The following is a 22,500-nucleotide window of genomic DNA, read 5'->3' on the forward strand; positions in this document are numbered from 1 at the left end:
AGCTCTTGGGGATTTGCTTGACTCGAGCTCCAATTAGAAGAAAAAACTCCTTCAAGTGTGACTCAATCAGGAGCCAGGAGCTTATCAAATTAATAATGGATCACAATGCATTTGGAGTTCAAAGAATAACGAGCATTATTTAGTATTTTACCAAGGTTGAATCTACATCTTGCAAAGGGGAAACACCTGCCTCAGTGGAGTCGCATAGAAATCAAATATTCATAGTGCTGAGTACATATTTAATGGACGTTAACAATCCATCTGGGTAATCTCTGAGACTGGGGCAGAGTTAATGTAAAGGACGCTGTGGTTACTCATGCACTCATACTGGTTGCTGGGTAGCAACAGCCAATGAATATCTAATCAGGTGTGTGTGTCCTAGCATTACCATCCTTGTGGGGACCTAAATCTGTTTACACAGTCATGTGTGGGGACTCGCCTCCCTTATGTGACACCCGTTTCAATTCAGCTCCAGCAGATAACATGGTGAGTGTGTGTGTGTGTGTGTGTGTGTGTGTGTGTGTGTGTGTGTGTGTGTGTGTGTGTGTGTGTGTGTGTGTGTGTGTGTGTGTGTGTGTGTGTGTGTGTGTGTGTGTGTGTGTGTGTGTGTGTGTGTGTGTGTGTGTGTGTGTGTGCTCACCTTTGCCCTGGCAGTAGTCCAGCTGCAGGATGGTCTGCAGCAGCACGTCGGTGTTGAGGGTGAGGTCAAACTCAGAGCCTACTTTTGGCTCCAGGGCCCCTTTCACCCACTGGTCCTGAGACGATGTGACCCTCTTAATCAAAGGGTCTGAAATCTACACACACACACACACACACACACACACACACACACACACACACACACACACACACACACACACACACACACACACACACACACACACACACACACACACACACACACACACACACACACACACACACACACACACACACACACACACACATTAAACAAAACAAGTTAAGATGTGTAAAAAGATGTTGGACTTCGGTGACAAGATATATTTCCCAAATAACCTCTTCTCCAATACCTTTAAGCCCTACACTTTGTATTTTAAAGGTCCCTTATTATACTGTTTTTCATCAATATATTACAGGTCTCAGATATATACAAAACATGTCTCTGAAGTGTTTGGCTCCAAACTCCAAACAGATCATTGCAGCATTACCCATAATCCCCTCTGTTTCAGCCCTGTTTCCAAAGTGCTGATTCTCTGTCTGTTACTTTAGATGAAAATAAGGAGCCCCTCCCCACGCCCCTCTGAGAGACATTTGGTTACAAAGAACTCAATGGTGCTCTAGGAGGAGATTCAGGTGATAAGGGGGGGGGGGGTTACCTTGGTTGCTGATTGGCTAATGGTTACGCAAGACAAAACATCGTTATGACATCATAAAGTGGCCAAAATCTGATCAGCTCATTTTCAAACAGGTTTTTATAGAAATGGATCAGGACAAAAAGAGAGAGAATCTTTGTTCCTGAAACTTTCAGAATCTCTTTCCACATAGGGGACACATGTTGATGTAGAAAAGACATGAAGAAGAGGGGACACATGTTGATGTAGAACAGACATGAAGAAGAGGGGACACATGTTGATGTAGAAGAGACATGGAGAAGAGGGGACACATGTTGATGTAGAAGAGACATGGAGAAGAGGGGACACATGTTGATGTAGAAGAGACATGAAGAAGAGGGGACACATGTTGATGTAGAAGAGACATGAAGAAGAGGCGACACATGTTGATGCAGAAGAGACATGAAGAAGAGGGGACACATGTTCATGTAGAAGAGGGGACACATGTTGATGTAGAAGAGACATGAAGAAGAGGAGACAGATGTTGATGTAGAAGAGACATGAAGAAGAGGGGACACATGTTGATGTAGAAGAGACATGAAGAAGAGGGGACACATGTTGACGTAAAAGAGACATGAAGAAGAGGGGACACATGTTGATGTAGAAGAGACATGAAGAAGAGGGGACACATGTTGATGTAGAAGAGACATGAAGAAGAGGGGACACATGTTGATGTAGAAGAGACATGAAGAAGAGGGATTTTGCACAATAGGTGACCTTTAAGCGTTTATCCAGAAGACAGTTAGCTATCGGTTAGGGAACGAAAGATTGTTAACTTATGCCTTCTACAAGCCAGGCGCTCAATTGCTTTGTGTTGAAAATCTTTTGGCTGCCTCTCCCTGGGACGCTGGGTAAACAATTTAACTTTGAGTCTGGCTCTTGAGAAACTCACTACTAAGAAAGAAAGCTTCTGAATGTTACAGCATGTGAGAATTGTTTTTGGAATTGATAAACAATGGAATTTGTTAATTTGCAAATGTAAATATTCTTTGTCTGTACTTTAAACAGATTTCTAGTAACTGCACACTTTTTATTTTATTTGTATTTGGTTGCATTATTGTGTAATCTGTCATATGGGGAATGTTTGGTTGTGTTTGTGTAAACGTGATAAATTTAAAAACATCTACAAATACATGTTTGGATGTGCACACATTTAGAACAAGTCAAAACACTCGTACAGTGAAACAAATGAGAGCATCTGCAAAGTCTACATTCATTTGAATATGCTTTCAGGGCTGTGATTCGCTGCCTGCATGCAGAGCATTAGCCTGGTTTCATTACATTGTGTCTGACAAGAGGAATGAGGCCGGCATTAGTGCAGTTCAATAATTAAGGCAAAGAATTAGAGCCCTCTTCTGCTGGTAAGAGCTTGAAGTGCCTCAGGGGAAGAGAAGTGAATACATTACATTAAACTACACTCAACTGCAAAAACTGTGATGCGATCTTCTGGAAACATGAACCCAGTATTTGGACATTTATCCTCAAGCGTTATAAATTGCTTAATTTAGCTTCATTTTTCTGACTTTGGCTCAGTTCAAACTACATAACTGTTCCTGAATTGACTAACAGTGATATCTACCTTCGACAATTTAGACATCGGCAACCGTAATGAATCACGTAATCAATATATTATAAAATATTCAGAGGAAATGGGAGCAAAGGGATGTGTTTGTGTGTGTGTGTGTGTGTGTGTGTGTGTGTGTGTGTGTGTGTGTCCCTCAGGAGCGTCTTTGATCTTTTTTTCATCTCTCATTTTCACCTTACTCTATTTCTCTCTTTCTATCTCTCTTTAATAAGAGAAATTATTCACAACCAGAAGCAGAGACACTATCATTTCATCTCGTATCATTCAATGGAAATCACAACAGCCATGAATATTGATAATGAGTTGCGCTAAGTTTAAAAAATACATTTATTCTTCATGTGTTTCTATATTTGTATTAGTTTTTAACCCTTGGTGTGGCCATTTAGGTTGAAGGTCCTTACACACCGAGCCGATAGATGTCGGGCCGTCGATGAGCGTCGTGTCGCCCTACTCAGACTGGTGTGTCTTGGTGTGTACCGCACCGTCGTGTCTTTTCCGCCGATCCGACACCACCGCCGATTCAACATGTTGAAACGGGAAGCAGTCGGCCAAAGAAATCACTCTGATTGGCTGTTCAGCTAGCGAATCAGTGCATGAGAAGCGAGACGGAAGTGAGGGATCCAAACAAACGATTACGTTTCTGAGATTTCATTTACCTCCAGCTCTCGAAGCCCCATGAGCTTCTCGCTGTAGAGTGAAAATGGAACGCACATGTTTATATCACGCAGTCTGTTCTTCTTCTCTCGGTTATCACGTAGTCTGTCTTCCGGTTGTTGCCTCTTTTGAGTGACGAATACACACTACCGCCGCCTGCTGGTAAGAAGAGTTATTGCCACTCACGCATGCGCAGCTCGTATGTGCTACTTGGCCGTCGGCTGAAGTCTTTGTGGTGTGTTCCAGTGCGACACATGGACAAGACGCAGGAGACGTGAGGCGACGTGAGCAGACGTTCAGTCGTGATGTGTTCTTTGGTGTCAGTTTGGTCCTAACACACCACAGCTGCATGTGTAAAAATAATGGTTGTTATAAAAATAATGATATAGAAAAGTATTGAAGTGATAACCCGTCGTGATATCACAAACAGATCTGGAACACTTGATGAAGGTGTAAATAGACATGTTGAATTAGGAACTGTTTCATAATCTTAAAAATATATGAGCTATCCTTTCTTCTAAGCAGGTGCTCATGTCACATTTGACCTTTCTCTTGTTGACCTAACAACACAGATCAATAACTACTGACCAGCCATCGAGTATCTGAGCCTGCTAATAAGTAAACATGTCGGATCAATTAAAGACCGATGAGCGGCGGGAAATTAGCAAAGCAAATCAGATGCATCCTGTGTGTGTGTGTGTGTGTGTGTGTGTGTGTGTGTGTGTGTGTGTGTGTGTGTGTGTGTGTGTGTGTGTGTGTGTGTGTGTGTGTGTGTGTGTGTGTGTGTTACATCTCAGTCCTCAGTGTTTTAGCTGTGCTGGCTTCAACATCAGAAGCTGATTTCTGCTCTTAAGCTCAAAGGAACTACGTTTCATAATTCTCTCTTCCTTTCAACTCTTACCATTTCAGTTGGAAAACTAAATTTGTTTTAATGTAGTGTAAGGACCCCGTACTGTGTAAGGACCCCGTACTGTGTAAGGACCCCGTACTGCGTTCGGCGTGTGTGTGTTCGCTGAAAGTTATGTCATAACTTTTGAGGTTTTTAAAGAGGCTGGTGTTTTCTTATCTTTTTTTTATGATGATCATTCTTTCATGTAATTTGTATGTTTATTTTTAGCAACTTCAGGAGGTTAAATATGAAAACAGGAACCCCAACTTCATCTTTACATATCCTTTCTTTTCTTACAGAAACTGAATTATGACATGCTCCCTTTTGACCTGAGAGTCCTTTGTTAGGAAACAACTTAAACCATTGGACTAGCTGATGAATGCATTTACATGTGTATGTTTTTACTAGAAAATAAAGTGTTTACTTCAAAACCGGAGCGCGCAGCTTTAAATACCTACAAGCAAAATGGACTCTCGTAAAAAAGTACTGTAACATTTGACTTCAACTGGATTTGATACATTTGGTTTTCCATTGTTGTTTGAGGACCTGCACTTGGATGCTTACAGCTCATACAACCACATGCATATGTCACACACACACACACACACACACACACACACACACACACACACACACACACACACACACACACACACACACACACACACACACACACACACACACACACACACACACACACAGAGTGGGTCAGATACCTGGAGGAATCCACTGGGGTCGTTCTCTTTGAGGACCTCCAGGCAGAACTCCATCATGCCGGTGGTCTGACGCAGCTTCATGGTGCAGTGGGTGATCTGGTCACGCACCACCTGAGGAGTCAAGCAGATCAGAGAACTTAGATGTTATAAGGTAGGTATAAAGAGCAGATCTCATATTAAGTTGTCAAAGCTTTTAAGCTCATTAAAGACACTAATTAGACCCTGGACCCCGAATGTGCCATTTTTGTCAAAAGGGTGCTTTTTTGGGTTTCCCTTTTCATAGTGTGTCTTTCCCACAACACTATGTAACACTAGCACTTATATTGGATAGCGCTAGAACACATTGTACATGATAGGCTAAGGGGCGGGTAATCTCTAAGCGATCGACCAATCACAACAGAGCCACCCAGCTTACCGATCAGATCAGACTGGGCTCTGGTTTCGGACAGAGGGTGAAAAGGGAAGCCAATACAAATAATGAAGTCCAAAGGGGATTGAGCGGTAAACCTTATTGTCATAGTGCAGGCTGGAAACTCAAACCCTGAAGCTAGGATTTCTCATAAGATGATCCAACTGGCTGTAACGTATACTAGGAGGCCAAAAAGAAAACCTGTGAAAAAAGGAATCACACAAAGAACGATGGAGAACGCAGCGAGAACACTCAATGTGCTTGACAGGCATTTCAAAGCAAAAAAGACCAGGCTGGCAGCATGTTGTTTATGCACTCAGAGATAATTAGGCAATGGAGAGCAGGTGTGTGAACGGATGAGGTGCAGGTGATTGGCTGAGGGGCCAAACAGACAGCTACAAAAAAATATATGTCTGCCAGCATCATCCCATAATATTCCTGGCACATAATCAGCAGTTTGAACATGTTTCACATCAAGGTGAGGGGAAGTATTTCACAGACACGGCTGAAAGAGAGCGTTATCAGCCATTGCCAGGCAGAAGGGACTTTTTTCTCTCTCTCTCACACACACACACACACACACACACACACACACACACACACACACACACACACACACACACACACACACACACACACACTCACCATGTTATCTACTGGAGCTGAATTTAAACGGGTGTCACATCGAGTCGTTAAAGGCTAATTGAAACTCAGCGAACTGCCGCCTCCTGATTGGCCGTTTGTTTACATTACCTGCACCACATGTCATCTGATCAGAGATATAACATTATCTGCTTAAAGTACAACTTATATATGTATATAATATGTACAGTACATGTATGTTTATTATTTAACTGATCAATTCACCAGCTTTTAAAAGAAGATGCATGAGATTAGACAGAAAACGCCCTGTGAGGTTATTCACTCCAAGATAATTAATGACACGGTTAACCGACGGACGTCTAAAGGATTCAACGAGTTAATTAGACTTTGTCTTGGAAATTAGGCTCATCATTTATGTGATGGTTAATGAGATCACAGCTAATTATTCAGCTGTCAACTGCTGTGTAAACTAATATGTGAAGACCATGGAGAGTCAACTGAAAGAGGAAGAGTCTGAGATGAAGAAAGCAGCTGAAATACTGGATAGAACTGTTACAACATATTGAACAACCCTAACGCCTAAAACCATTCAAATCGCTGTCAATCTCTTATAAATGTTCAACTTTGTGAAAGCAGCTTAAAACGTAGCTGTTTAATTGAGTTTGCCAAGATTTATGTGTATCTTTTTCCCTCTTTTCTCTAAATGTGTTCCCATGTCATGCTTTCCTGGTTACCCGTCCCCTTGTGTGTTATGAAGGTTTCTCTGCATGTAAACGGTCTGCAGAGTCACAAACACTCAACGTACACTCTGTAGGGAGTAAAACTCTAACACAGAGAAGACCTGTCTATGCTGCCCCAGAACGCCTCGTTGGAGATTTCTCTTTTTCCATTGTTTGCTTCCTGGGTTCTGTGACGTGTGAACACCCAGATAAACAACAAATGGACCAATCCGTGGAGCACCTCCCACACCAGGATCTCTTGGCCAACTAACACGGACTCCCCATTGACTTGCATAGAGCTCCCTGAACGCTGGTAATAGACGAGTTGGGATGGTGGAGACCGATTCACACAGCGTTATAAACCTTTTTCTTACTCGATATCAAGCCACACTGTGTGAGTGTTTGTGTGTGCTCAGGATGAGTTTTGCTTGTTCTCGCTGTATCGCCGACCCGGAAACCTGTCCGCTCCTCGCAGCAACGAGCCTTGCAACGTCCCGACCAATCAGAGCACACTGGGCTCACAGAGAGGGGGGGCAGGAGCTCCAACAAACCGTGTAGGACAGAAAGTGAATACACATACTTTACAGAGATGCTGTATGAGAAACCAATGTGAGTTTGGAACATTGAACAATATACATTTATTCTAGTCGACCTCAACAATGGAAATATGATCAGTAGAAATGGCCATGACATGGAACCTTTAATTGTGCTGTATTTTATATCTTCGGACAGTGAAGCACTCTGTGATGTTTGCAAGGTGTGTTATATTCAAACATACCTACTTTGTAAATCTTAAATCATTCATTTAATTTCATCCATTTGTCTTTTACTTGATTTTGATTCATTTTGATAAAGAAACTGTAAAAATGTAGAGCACTGTCCTGTATTTTGTTCAAGGATTTAGGCTAAGAATGGTTTCAGTTCAATTTAAGGTCATGAAAGATCAAAAGAAACGTAGAAACCGTGTTTGTTAATATATGCCGCCTTGACATTGTCACACAGCTAGAATTCCCTTTGAGCTAAATAAACACTCAGCCACTCTAATTATTTACCAGGAGAACATTTGCTCCTCACTTGATGTTGGCTAAAGCCCCGCTCTTATCTCCTGTGTAAACAACGTGAAGCGTGAAGAGTAAATCTCAGATTCAATTTCCTCGTGCCCCGCTGAGGAGCCGTCGCTGCAGGCAGGATGAAGGGCTCGGAAAATATGTTCCACATGCATCTGAAATTAATTTGAGGGTGCAAATATGGAAACATGTTAATGCAGACCCAGATTTCAGATTCCAGACACACTGCGTTCACGACACACAGTTTCTCCGTCACACACAGATCCACGCTTCAGCTCAGAGTGGATGAGCAGGGAGGATCCATTACTGTTTTTATTTAAAGGTCCCCGATTATGAAAAATCCACTTCTTCATGTCTCTTCTACATCAACATGTGTCCCCTCTTCTCCATGTCTCTTCTACATCAACATGTGTCCCCTTTTCTTCATGTCTCTTCTACATCAACATGTGCCCCTCTTCTTCATGTCTCTTCTACATCAACATGTGTCCCCACTTCTTCATGTCTCTTCTACATCAACATGTGTCCCCTCTTCTTCATGTCTCTTCTATATCAACATGTGTCCCCTCTTCTTCATGTCTCTTCTACATCAACATGTGTCCCCTCTTCTTCATGTCTCTTCTACATCAACATGTGTCCCCTCTTCTTCATGTCTCTTCTACATCAGCATGTGTCCCCTCTTCTCCATGTCTCTTCTACATCAACATGTGTCCCCTCTTCTCCATGTCTCTTCTACATCAACATGTGTCCCCTCTTCTTCATGTCTCTTCTACATCAACATGTGTCCCCTCTTCTCCATGTCTCTTCTACATCAACATGTGTCCCCTCTTCTCCATGTCTCTTCTACATCAACATGTGTCCCCTCTTCTTCATGTCTCTTCTACATCAACATGTGTCCCCTCTGTGGAAAGAGACTCTGAAAGTTTCAGGAACAAAGATTCTCTCTCTTTTTGTCCTGATCCATCTCTATAAAAACCTCTCTGAAATGAGCTGATCAGATTTTGGCCACTTTATGATGTCATAACGATGTTTTGTCTTATGTAACCATTAGCCAATCAGCAACCAAGGTAACCCCCCCCCCCCCACCTTATCACCTGAATCTCCTCCTAGAGCACCATTGTGTTCTTTGTAACCAAATCTCTCTCAGAGGGGCGTGGGGAGGGGCTCCTTATTTTCATCTAAAGTAACAGACAGAGAATCAGCACTTTGGAAACAGGGCTGAAACAGAGGGGATTATGGGTAATGCTGCAATGATCTGTTTGGCGTTTCAGCCAATCAGAGACAGGTTCTGTATATATCTGAGACCTGTGATATATTGATGAAAAACAGTATCATAGGGGACCTTTAATACTAATATACCACAGTATATATTGTCTTATACATATTAAAAATGTTATGTTTAAGAAAATATATAAAGAAAGCGTAATTAGACAGTATGAAGTTGACTTTTGATTGTGTTCTGGTTTTATGTTTCAGTATTTGTAAGCAACTGTGACTGAAAGAATATTGCTTTTATTTTACTTTTTTATGGTTATTAAGATTAAATAAGACGTTCTTCTCCCTGCTCCTTTCCACCATGTGCTATACAAATAAAACCGTATAAGTGTACATGTTTTGTTTTAAAATAATTGCCATGTGTGGAATAAATATATAGTAGTTCAATGTTTGTACAAATATTGTATTGAACGGTCAGTAAATATCCAGATCAACTGAAACAATCTTACTGTCTCTGAACTGCAGTTACTTACACTAGCTTGGAGAATAAATACAAGCTGTGTTCAGTCCCATAAGTTATTTCTGGAAAAGGTGTATAGTGTTTTTCCTGAACTGGGGGTGTAGTGTGGAAAACAGCAAGTATTGTGTGAAGATTCCTGGTTTTATGGACATTTTAATATAATCCAGTATAATTTGTGCAAGTCTGTGATGTAGTTATGAGGGTTTAGAGTACATTTGAAGAGGAATAAGTGGAGTGTCCAGGGTGTTTTGATAGAAACCCACAGTGAATACGCGACCGTAAGGGACCATTAAATCCTCTCTGAAGGATGTGCATAGCTTATATGCATGCTTTAACCCTTATGTTGTGTTCGGGTCTCCCGTGACCCGTTTCAAGTTAAAATGATATAATAACTACGCTCTAGTTTTTTGTATCGGAACATGGCTTCATGATATCCTCCACAACAGCTATAAACACTACAAAACTGATTTTGACCATTTTTGCCAAATCTGAAGGTCTCTAAAAGAAAAGTGTATAATTTGGTGTTGGGGTTTCGAGGTTAAATTTGGCCCAATTAAGATTCACCTTTGACTTTAGACACCCCCCCTTCATCCACGGTAACAATAATTGTTCCCAACATGGACCTGGTCTCCCCTCCCTCTGCCCCCCTCCCCCCACGGGAACTCCACCTTTCTCAAAGAATATGTACACTAACGGCCCGTCCACACAGCGGCGTGCGTTGACGCTTCACCATTCAATTTGAATGGGGTGACGTCACTTTTCGCCGAACTGCATCGTGGGAAGCGACGTGGAGCGTTGCTGGCGTGGCTCGCTGCAAAAAGTTGAGCAATGTTCAACTTTTGACGCCTCGGCAGAAGCGTCAGCCAATCGAATCATATGCCAGTACAAGCTCTAACCAATCAAACCGCTGCTTGTGTGTCAGGGGCGGGGAGGTTCATGTGATTGGTTGTTGGTCGAGTTTCAGACACGCCCACCGTTAAGTGTCAACGCACGCCGCTGTGTGGACGGGCCGTTAGTGTACATATTTGAACACTTGAACCTGAACTCACACATGCACGTGTGCAATATGTGCTGTAATGTGTTTTGGGCCATAACATTAAATTACAACAGGATTGTACGGTTATGAATGCATAATAAGTTAGTTATGATGTATTTAAAACTATATTGGATGATAATCATTATTTTTGAGTGTTTTGGACTGAGATAAATCATGGGTCAGAATTGACCCGCGAACACCATGAACGGTAACAGCTAACACAAGGGTTAACATCAGAGAATCTTGATTATTATATTTGATTGTATTCAGGGTTTAGTAGAAAACATAACTGTGTTTACATTTAGTACGTAATGTAGCGTCTTGGTTTTTTATTAATTCAGAGGGATAGTTTTACCCGTTATATTCAAAGCACTTCAGATACTGTCTGTAAGTTCTATTGTATATGTGTTTTTTGATTAATTTGAGTTTAGTTTTAGGTAAATACTTGTACTTTGAATTGGCCAAACTTCATTGAATTGTGGTTGTGATTTGTTTTAATTGAGCTTTTCCATGTAAAGCACTTTGGAACATTGTTACGAAAGGTTCTATACAAAATAAGTTTATTCTTATAAAAGCATTACATGTCCTCCTTACATTATTTCCCCTTTCATGTCTCTTTTTATGCGTCTTCTTCTATCCATGTCGTCCGACCATTTTTTTGTTTCTATGAAATCATAATAAATGCTAGATGCCTGATATAACAGTTATTTTCAGCGGCTACAGATTTTGGATTTGGAACTAAGCAATAAATCCATTGTGTGTCTATTTTCTATCATGAATAGGAGCCTGTAATTATATCATTTGGCTGGAAACAATGTGTTGAATATGAATTCACTCAGAAGCGTTTATCAGCCATCTTCATGCAGCCATTCTTCTTTTGTTGCAGCCTGCAGCTCTTTGCCCTCTGGATGAATCTCAACCCCCAGCCCGCAGATAAACACAACAGCTGTCCTTGAGGCTTCTGTCCAAAAATCCCTCCTCCTCCTCCTCCTCCTCCTCCTCTTCCTCCCCCATCTTCCTCCCCCGCCAGACGGTCAGTGGGTCGGTGTGCACGTTGAGGCCGGGCAGGCGTCCATGTGATACGACTTAGGAAACCCCAGAGGTGGATTTAGGGAGAATGCAAAACAAACTAAAAGCTGTTTGATTGTCAGGGAAAGTGAGGGGAAAGCTTACGGTCCTCTTTCAAATGGTTGTTTCACAGGAGAGGTTTTCTGTTTGTGTGATTTGTCTGCACCATTTTTACTTATTTCAATTGTGCGTAGTTTATTTTAGAGGAGGTTCAGTTATTATCATTCCTTTATGATATTTTGCTGATTTTGAGAGTTGTGTTTTTTTAGATATTAACGTATAATTTAGGATGTTTATGTCTTATTTTGTTGCATATTGAATCATATAAATGTTTAATGGAAACACCTTATATTTGAAACAACACATTCAGCCCGTTATTCCCATTACAGGGAACACATTTTTGACCTGAAGTTATTTTGTATTGACTTATTATATACTAATAAGTGCTGGAACAGACAGGGAGACAAACAGGTGCATGGTGGGAGCAGATAGTGAAAGCAGAGAGACAGACCTAAAGACAAAAGCAGGACTCTCATACTGTTTCTTCAAATCAAATAACCCGTAATATGCCACAAGCTTCAGGCTAGGAAGGAAGGAAGTTCATTTGTTTTACTCAACATCGAAAAACTAAACTAATAAAAAGAGATAGCGTCCATGTTTTGTATCTGCACTTGGAAAATTGTTCACAATATCCTGGATCCATCTTTTTTCATTTATGTTAACATTATAATTTGTGTCAATTTGTTTTCATTTAGGTATCTTTTTTTAATCATTCTTCTTCTGTTGATCTCGACAAAGATTCTTCCATGTTTTCCCATTAATTGTGGGATTTCTTTGGGAGTTTATGATTGTTTAAAGGTCCTCTATTATACTGCTTTTCATCAATATATTATAGGTCTCAGATATATACAGAACATGTCTCTGATTGGCTGAAACACCAAACAGATCATTGCAGCATTACCCATAATCCCCTCTGTTTCAGCCCTGTTTCCAAAGTGCTGATTCTCTGTCCGTTACTTTAGATGAAAATAAGGAGCCCCTCCCCACGCCCCTCTGAGAGACATTTGGTTAAAAAGAACTCAATGGTGCTCTAGGAGGAGATTCAGGTGATAGGGGGGGGGGGGGGGTTACCTTGGTTGCTGATTGGCTAATGGTTACACAAGCCAACACATCGTTATGACATCATAAAGTGGCCAAAATCTGATCAGCTCATTTTCAGACAGGTTTTTATAGAAACGGATCAAAAAGAGAGAGAATCTTTGTTCCTGACACTTTCAGAGTCTCTTTCCACAGAGGGGACACGTGTTGATGTAGAAGAGACATGGAGAAGAGGGGACACATGTTGATGTAGAAGAGACATGAAGAAGAGGGGACACATGTTGATGTAGAAGAGACATGGAGAAGAGGGGACACATGTTGATGTAGAAGAGACATGGAGAAGAGGGGACACATGTTGATGTAGAAGAGACATGAAGAAGAGGGGACACATGTTGATGTAGAAGAGACATGAAGAAGAGGGGACACATGTTGATGTAGAAGAGACATGGAGAAGAGGGGACACATGTTGATGTAGAAGAGACTTGAAGAAGTGAATTTTGCACAATAAGTGTCCTTTAATGCTAAATGCTGAACACACTGTAAAGCCCCCTCAAACAATAGTGTTATTTTAGTATTGGGCTATATAAATTACATCTGATATAATGATATCCTTACACACTATTTGTTTTTCAACATGTATATTTTCTACTTTTTTAATGCTACTTTATTTCTATTTGAGATGTTTACAGTTTGGATTGTTTATCTCTTGTCTTTTAACTAGTCTTGTTCTGCCACTGCAACACAAACATTTCCCAAATTGGGATCAATAAAGTACTTATTATATTATCTGATGATGATTTGATTAGAGATGAGAACTGTTTGCTGTTATGAAACCGTGTCTTTTACATATTTAACGTCTGGAAGGACATGCAGCTACACACTGATGAAAATGAAATGATAACCCGGACCCACCTTGAGCTTGTAGTCCTTCTCTTTGGTGACTTTGGTGAGCAGCTTGGCCTTCTGTCTGATGAGCGCCTCGATCAGAGAGTCGCACTGAGCCACGAGGCAGGCTTCGAACTCCACGCCGTTCTCCTGAAACAACACACGCAGAAATCATCACCAAAACGTCTATCGCATGGAGAAATGTTGCCAACATAAAGTTATAGTTTAGAGCAGTGCTTCTCAAACGTTTTTCCAGTAATGTTCCCCCTTTGAAACATTTTCTCAGCCAAGTGTACGTGTACACTTGTTCCTAGCATTCGGTGCCATTTCAGCTAGGGTATTCAAAAATAAAAAATATAATTTTCCATTTTTTTTTTTAATTTAACCTAAATGATGGCTTGTTAAAGAATAAGAAAAATATTTTGGTCAAGCTCAGGATATTATGCTTAACAATTTTTTTTTTTTACCATACCCAGTTATTGTGTGTGCACCCTGTTACTGTGAGAAATAGTAACAGGGTGGACGGTAACAGGGTGGACGGTAACAGGGTGGACATTTTAGGCTAAACTTGGCTATTGCTACATGTGTGATGATAATCAAGCTAGCACTTGGTGACAACAGAAACATATATTTGATTGATATATTCACCATATTTTCTAAATGTAAAACAAATGATCAGTTCCACTAAAAATGAGCATAACAGGGTGGACATTTTATGCTTTACCGCAATAGTTAAGTTCTTTAAAACATTAGAAAAACGTTGAAGGAAGAACGCATTCACTGCTTTTTGAAGATTATTTCCCACTCAAAATGTATCCTTCTTCTTCTTGAGTCATACAAATATTAGAATAGTAAAGGGGCGTGTCCAGAGGGATTCAAATCAGAGTAACAGGGGGGAAATTCAAACAGGGGACACACACTTTATTTTCAATACAAATGAATTAATAACAACAATTTCAATTTGGTGAGGAACATTAGCAAAAGGGTTATACAACACTCACAAAAATGTAGAATTTGTTTGTATTTCTTTGATTTATTTTGTATATCTGTTACAGAAGTTGAGCAAACATGATTGGGGACACAGCAATTTGGCCTACTTGTGCTAAAATCAGAGTAATTATTTAGAATTTTTAATATCCTGGCTAAATAACGTTGTTGTTTTATGGTAGAGGGTATAAACATTTAAAACCAAGCTTTTAAAAAATAAGCATTAGACGTTTTTAAATACAAAATATATGATATAATGTGGTGGGGACCTAAATGGCACCGAATGCTAGGAATGACCCCGACCCCGAACATTTTTGATCGAAAAAGCCTATATAAATAATTACAATATAGTGATGTTCCCTCAGTGTGTGATGTATTCACTCCTTCATGCATGCATTTCAACAAACTAAGGATATTTTCATTTTATGCATGAACAAAAATAACATAACGACATTTTTTAAAACTGATTTTTCCAAGGAGTTTTTCAACTGAAGTAATATCTGTTTACAAACCATTGAACAAAATGATATATTATGCAAAACTATAAAATACAATACACAAATGTGACATGTTTATAAGAGGACCCCCTTGGTGGTATATAAAATTGTTTTTTCTATTTAACTTATTGTACTAAGATTATTTTTGTAATCATGCATGGTATTTTTTTATTAACTTTTTTTCGTTTTTTTTTTAATCTCACGTACCCCCTGCAGTACCCCAACGTACCCCTAGGGGTCCACGTACCCCCATTTGAGAATCACTGATTTAGAGTCCCAAATGCATGTTGAATATGGGCTTCGAGTTATTAATAATCTATATTAAACATGGTGACGAAAATAGATCTGTTGGTGTTTTTCTTTATTCAGCAGCACAGCTTTGTGTTTGTTCCCGATATGTTAATGTGCAACCCAGATCCATTTTTGTTTCCACCACACAACATTAGTATACAGTGTCAATTATGTCAAAGCACTGCAGAAAAATTATTCATACATCATATTAACCATTTCTTTAAACAACTCCCACTAGCTACATACCCATACAAATTCAAAATACAAGAAAATTGAGTGTTTTTGATAAGAAAATATAAATAAATCTTGTTTGTGTTTAGCCAAACCTTATGTGGAGGGCTTCCTTTGACATGTAAACACTTTCGAACAAGCTTCTCCGATGAGCAAGAAGATGCATTTTATTTCAGAGGATCATCCTGACCCCAAAGAGCGGTGTGTGGAGACTTCTTTCAAGTTCTGCAGATGGATGAGCTCCGTCTTGAAGGGGAATGAGAAGCTTTTTGATGATCAGTCGGAGCTTTTTGTAAACGTCCTCCCAAATGACACAGCACGCAAGGGGCTTTCAGTGTGAATGTGTAATGCGCTTTTTACTGCTTATCCTCAATAGTGTACTCCCTGATCTGTGTAATGTACCCTATCTCTGAGATCTCTGTATAATGTCCGGGACATAATGTGTGTTCTCAAAGAACTCATAAACACAACCAAATGGGAATTGCAGTAATGTGTTGCAGGGGTTTAGCCACATTAGGTCAACAAATATCAAGAGTTTGTCGTCCCAAAAATAATTTCTGGAGCATGCATCAATTAAAAGAACAATCGTCATTCATACAAGTGTAGCACATGGATTGAGAATGATATCATTGGTCGTCTCATGATTACAAGAACGAGACGCAGGATGATGCCCTTTCTCTTTTTCATGATTTGTCCATGATGGCGAACATTTGGCTTACAGTATATCTTACAACCACGGCCCTGCATTCACATCGTAGCCTTTCTTAGTAAAGCATCGAGAAACACAGAGATGGAAATTAACTAGCAGTATTTACATTTTTGAGGCGCCTACACTTATGGCCCGTCCACACACAGGCATGAAAAAAATCTTTCAAAGCTTCGCCCATTCACTTGAATGGGGTGACGTAGAAGATTTTTAATCTTCGCCGAACTGCATTGTGGGGAGCGGAGCATGGCTTTGCAAGCATCGTGAGCATCAAAAGTTGAGCAATGTTCAACTTTTGATGCTCCCAATGCTTGCGAAGCTGGCATCAGCCAATGAAATCCCGTTTATGCGAATACCGCCAGTGCAAGCGCCAGCCAATCAAACCGCGTGCAAGCTGGGAGAGCCAGACCGCAGTTCATTTCCTCATATTCCAAACGAGATATTACGGGAGCAAATCACCCGGTTCTTTACGACCAGAACTATTTACCGGGATACAAACCGGAGGAACCAGGCATGGAGGGAGGTGGCAGAGACAGTGGGTGAAACTGGTAGGTTTTCGCCTGTTTGGAGAGTTTATATCCAGTTTACTTCGTTTTAACATTGCTATTGCTTTGTATATCGGGGTGGGAGATTCATGTGATTGGTTGTTGGTCGCACTGCTCGCAAAAAATTGGCAAGCTTCAGACACGCCCAGCTTCAAGATTTTTCAAAAAAAATTCATGCCTGTGTGTGGACGGGCCGTTACTTCAGTATTTCCATTTATTGCTGCATTACACTCCTATTTCACTCAATTCTATATGTTCATTTTTACTCCTCTACATTCACTTACATCTGGAGTTACCTTTGAATGGAAGATCTTTACTTTTGAAAGAAGTGTTTGGGCTTTAAGTCAAGTTGTTAACAGTTGAACAAAAGAAAGATTTCCCCTCAAAATTGATTAGACATCCTCTTGAAATAGTTGTTATGTCTAGTTTTATGCACTTACTCCTAATTAAGAAATATAATGAAACAACTTTGATGATGTTACCTGACCAAGTTTTTATTTCTGTCAACTTGATACAAAGTATTCATTTCAACACAAATCACAATGTTTACCTAAAGATAACCAAGTCATTTCTGTACCAGAAGCGAACCAAGCATTAACCATAAAAGTGTCATGTGCTGTGGTAGAACGATGGCTTCAACAGTCAGTATGTCTAATGCCATGGTCTAATGGCGCATTTCCACTACAGCGCGGTTTAAGCGTGCCGTGCCAGTTTTTGGTTGTGTTTCCACTAGGGGTAGTTCCGGCTAGCGAGTACTTTTTCACAGTTTTCTGGCTCTCCAAAATCGAGGTTCTTTCCGGGCCAACAACCGGGCTGAGTATGCTAAACTAATGAGAGAATCGCTGGCAAATACAACAAAATGAACATATTTGACCGTGATTTAATTGTAATACACGTTTCAAAAGGATGCCTAAGTAACAACATACTGATACAGCTGATATTCGGTTTTGTGTTTTGCATTGAAGATGATGTCACGGCTCCGCCTACACATTACATTACATGTCACTTGTTAGACGCTTTTATCCAAAGCAACTTACATACTCAATACTGTGGACAATCCCCACATTCGGGGTGAAGTGTCTTTCCCAGGGACACAACAACATGCTGACTGCAGTGGGGTTTGAACCTGTGCTCCCCTGATCCCAACACCAAGGCTCTATCCACTGCGCCAAAGCCTCCCTACACTGCGTTACTATAGTTACTACCCCAGTTTTTTAAACTGTAATGGAAACGCAGCATAAAGTGAGCCTGGCCTAACGAGGCCTAACGAGGCCTAGCCATACCGTACTAAGCCGAGCGAGGCCCTGCAGTGGAAAAGCGCCATAAGTGTCATTGGGCAAGATACTGAACCCCAAATTGCTCCGAGTGGCAGAGCAAATGGTGAATGACTGTGAGTGAATAGGTGAATGCTGACTTGTATTTGTCAGAGTGCTTTGAGTGCTCTTAAAGAAAGGTGCAGTGGATTCATCAGATGAGAAGATGCTCTGAGGGTCTGCACTGCAGTAGTTTGCCGTTAAAACAAGAGGAGTCCACAAGGGCATGTTCCTGTTGTTCCGCATTGAGCCCACATGATGAGGTCTTAGATAGTAAATATTTCCAATCAGCTCCCTCCTCTGTGGGACACATCTATAAGAGGATGAGTGCTGGGGAACTTCATTACACTTTTCTTCCTCTTTATCCATCCCTCTCTCACTGTTCAGTCAGAGTTGTTTTTTTCATTAAAATGCAATCGACTTCATTGTGCAGTAAGACCCTTAATGCCTGCTCACAGTGCTGCGGCCGACTGATATGACAGTGCAGTGTGTGTAGACGTGTGTGTGCATGACTGGCAGATGCTGTGTGAGAGATCAGCTGCACAGCTATGCCTGTCTACAGGGAGAACACACACACATAAACACACCAACACACACACACACACACACACACACACACACACACACACACACACACACACACACACACATAAACACACCAACACACACACACACACACACACACACACACACACACACACACACACACACACACACATAAACACACCACACACACACACACACACACACACACACACACACACACACACACACACACACACACACACACACACACACACACACACACACTGCTCACATTTGGCTGGTATGGTTTGCTTTATTTTGGGGATTTAGTGGATTTAGCCTCCTGCTGCTCAGAGTGAGGAGACCAAATGTGACTCTGACTGGAGCTTATTACCCATTACCAGCATCACCAAAGCAAAAATGTATTTAGTCTAGATAACAACACGTTGGTGCTGATGTAAATGATGTAAAGACCCCTGCATGTGGGGGTAACTGATCAGACATGGATGTTGGTTTTGGTCTAATCTCTCACAGCCAGGCCGTCATGGAGATCCTGAGGCTTTGAAACAAACACTTTCAGAAATGCTGCAAAATAAGAGGTGTGATCCCAGCGCCGAACATCAGCATTCTCACTGTTCATATGTAAAGCAGTGGTTAGTGGACAGTCAATAATGCTCTCATAAAACAGGAGTAAGGGTCATATCATTGTTTTTCATATTGTCTGTGCCGATCATCTTTTATTTGTGCTCACGTATGTGGTTTTGTGTCTGTTCTGTGTGAATGGGGTTTTATATTAGGGCTTTCAATTGGGCTTTAATATGTGCTGCAGTTGTGCCTATAGAGAGGCGAAGTCCCTCCCTTTCCGGGGGACCTCCATGGGACCTTATTTCTGAAAAAGTATGTATTGAAGTCAATGGAGAGAGAAAGATTATCTTTCGATCCGTTTGAATTGTGCCACGAATTACACATATGATGTTTGTCAATTTAAAAGATAATTTTACAAGTCAAATTTTTTTAAATGTGTCGTAAAACTGTGAAGTAACACTTTTTTTTGTGTAAAACCGCTCAATGAACTACATCTCCCATCTCGCACTACACACCAAGACGGCCGTCACGTTGGCACATCTCACTTCTTTCTTTCAGAATGAGGTGAAAAGTATTAAAAGAGGTGAAAATCACTCCAAGTCTGGGCATGTTGAGAGCTGTACATACACACAAGGGGAGTTAGTTGGTTCCGTAAGAGCCAGCATGCGGGACCGGCTTTACAAGGTGTCGGTGAGTAACACGAGTGTAATGTGTAACGTTAATGACATCACTTACGCGACTCTGGGATTTGTAGTCTTTCTAGTTGCGTATTTTTCATAGTCTTATATTTCAACAGTTTTACGACAAACTGTGACTTTTTTTACATGGAAATTATTTTTTAAGATTGACAAACATCATATGTGTAATTCGTGGCACAATTCAAACGGGATCGAAAGATAATCTTTCTCTCTCCATTGACTTCAATACATAATTTTTCCGAAATAAGGTCCCATGGGTCGGAAGTAGATGGGCGGGGACTTCCCCTCTCTATATGTTTAATTGTGCTCATGTGGTTTTGTCTGTGCTCATGTGCTCTTATACTGTAAGTTGTCTTCTAATGCTATCAACCTGCCAGGGACTGCAGAGGGAAACAATCCTCTATATATAAATCTGGCACATGTACATGATGGACACTGCTTGTGCTTATTAATGTGCATTGTACAAATGCAAATAACGTGTGTGTACTGTATAATCTCTGCGTTATATATTTTCTAAACATTTTTTAGTACACAAGAAACACCAAAAACAGAGAATGACATCCTTTACTCCTGATCTCTGTGAAGTGTCAACGTTCACATAATACAGTGTGCTCATAATACACAGTAAATGTTCATCTGTTTAGTCTTCATATCCACCTATTTGTTTATCATATACAAAGTATGTATTCTAGTCTACAGTATTTATTTATTCATTTTTTACTGCCCTATTTTATTGCACTTTGCTATGTCTCTTACTTATACGTTAGGTATATTTTATATTGCATTGTTGCAGGAGCCTTTGACTTTTTGTGGTGAGATCCCTTCACTGGCGTCCAGTAACTGCTAGAATCCACTTCAAGACACTGGTACTTGCGTACCATGCTGTGAATGGATCTGGCCCTTCCTACATCCAGGACATGGTTAAACCGTACACCCCAGCACGTGCACTCCGCTCTGCATCAGCCAAACAGCTCGCTGCACCCGCACTGCGAGGGGGACCCAAGTTCCCATCAGCAAAAACACGTGGGTTTGCTATCCTGGCTCCAAAATGGTGGAATGAGCTCCTCATTGAAATCAGGACAGCAGAAAGCTTACACATCTTCCGGGGGAGACTGAAAAATCATCTCTTTGGACTCCACTTCGAGCGATAGAATTACTAACAAAGAACTTATATACTAACAAAGGACTGGCTTATCTAAAGCCAGTTGAGTAGCACTTGAAATGTTTTGGCTCTATGAAACCTGATGTACTTATATGATTCTGTTTTCTTCAAGTTTGTACTTTGTTGGTCGAATGTACTTATTGTAAGTTGCTTTGGATAAAAGTGTCAGCTAAATGAAATGTAATTTAATGTAATGTAATTTGTATTGCCAAGCAACACTTCAGTTAGTGTGTGTGTGAACAAATAAAGACTTTGAATCTCAAACTGTATTTTTTTGAATTTCTAGAGACCTTTCTGTAGCTGTTTCCTCACACAAACACATTTCAACTATGCACACTTAATTAGACTTCATTTGGTGACATTCTCTGTCTAATTACACGACATAATCAAAACCTGATTAGCATTAGTATGGAACTGGGGTACCGCTAAAGTCTCCCTTAGTATCTTAGTGTGTTAGTATCAAAAGTAATCTAGTTTATGTCACGCTTTTGTGATTCAAAACACCCTGAGAACACACAGACAAAACAGAGGTTTGTGAAAGGAAGATGATCTGCTTTGATACTCTCCTTAATATTGTTTTGTAGCTGCATTGCATTCTGGGCATGTTACTGCAGTAATGTGTAACTTCCTTTTAGTTTATAAATCCTCCAAATACACCCATGATTTGTAACTGATGACAAAATTATTTAATATAATCAAACTACAGACAACCCGTTATCTAAATGAATGAAGTGTGTATTTCACCCAGGATTCAGTGTGTGGTGTTACGGTGTTACCTGTATCTGCTGCAGCAGGTTCTTCAGTTGGATCAAGAACTCTTTCGCATCTTTTGCTTTGTCGGACACTCCGTTCAGAGCCTGGGAGATCTGGCACTGCAGAGACACAGGAATAAAAAACATAACAATTAAAATACATGCAACTTCACTTATCTTAAAGAGGCCTTGTTATGATTCTCTGAAAGCCTGAAACACCTCCATTGTACTCCTTTGTTTACTTCTGTAACATAGTGACATCAACAGGGTTGGTTCGTAACCTATGGTTGTAACGGAATACATGTAACGGCGTTACGTAATCAGAATACAAAAATCAAGAAGCCTAACTGTATTCAGCTCGCGTTACATTTGAAAAACGAGTAATCTGATTATAG

General features: G+C 40.5%; 1 protein-coding gene across 1 annotated transcript in view; it reads right to left on the reverse strand.

The window, feature by feature from the left end:
• Positions 1-12: 12 nt before the first annotated feature.
• The window catches only part of trim67 (tripartite motif containing 67), a 48,852-nt gene continuing 26,364 nt past the window's right edge, over positions 13-22,500 (reverse strand). The window contains exons 2-5 of the mRNA XM_079645502.1: positions 22,130-22,225; positions 13,841-13,963; positions 5,197-5,307; positions 13-794 (exon numbers count right to left, since the gene is read on the reverse strand). Coding sequence (XP_079501628.1) covers positions 414-794; positions 5,197-5,307; positions 13,841-13,963; positions 22,130-22,225 — 711 coding nt within the window. The 3' untranslated portion in view covers positions 13-413. The remainder of the gene's footprint in view (positions 795-5,196; positions 5,308-13,840; positions 13,964-22,129; positions 22,226-22,500) is intronic.

The sequence above is a fragment of the Notothenia rossii genome (assembly GCF_949606895.1).
Source record: "Notothenia rossii genome assembly, chromosome: 8".
NCBI classification, from domain to species: domain Eukaryota; kingdom Metazoa; phylum Chordata; class Actinopteri; order Perciformes; family Nototheniidae; genus Notothenia; species Notothenia rossii.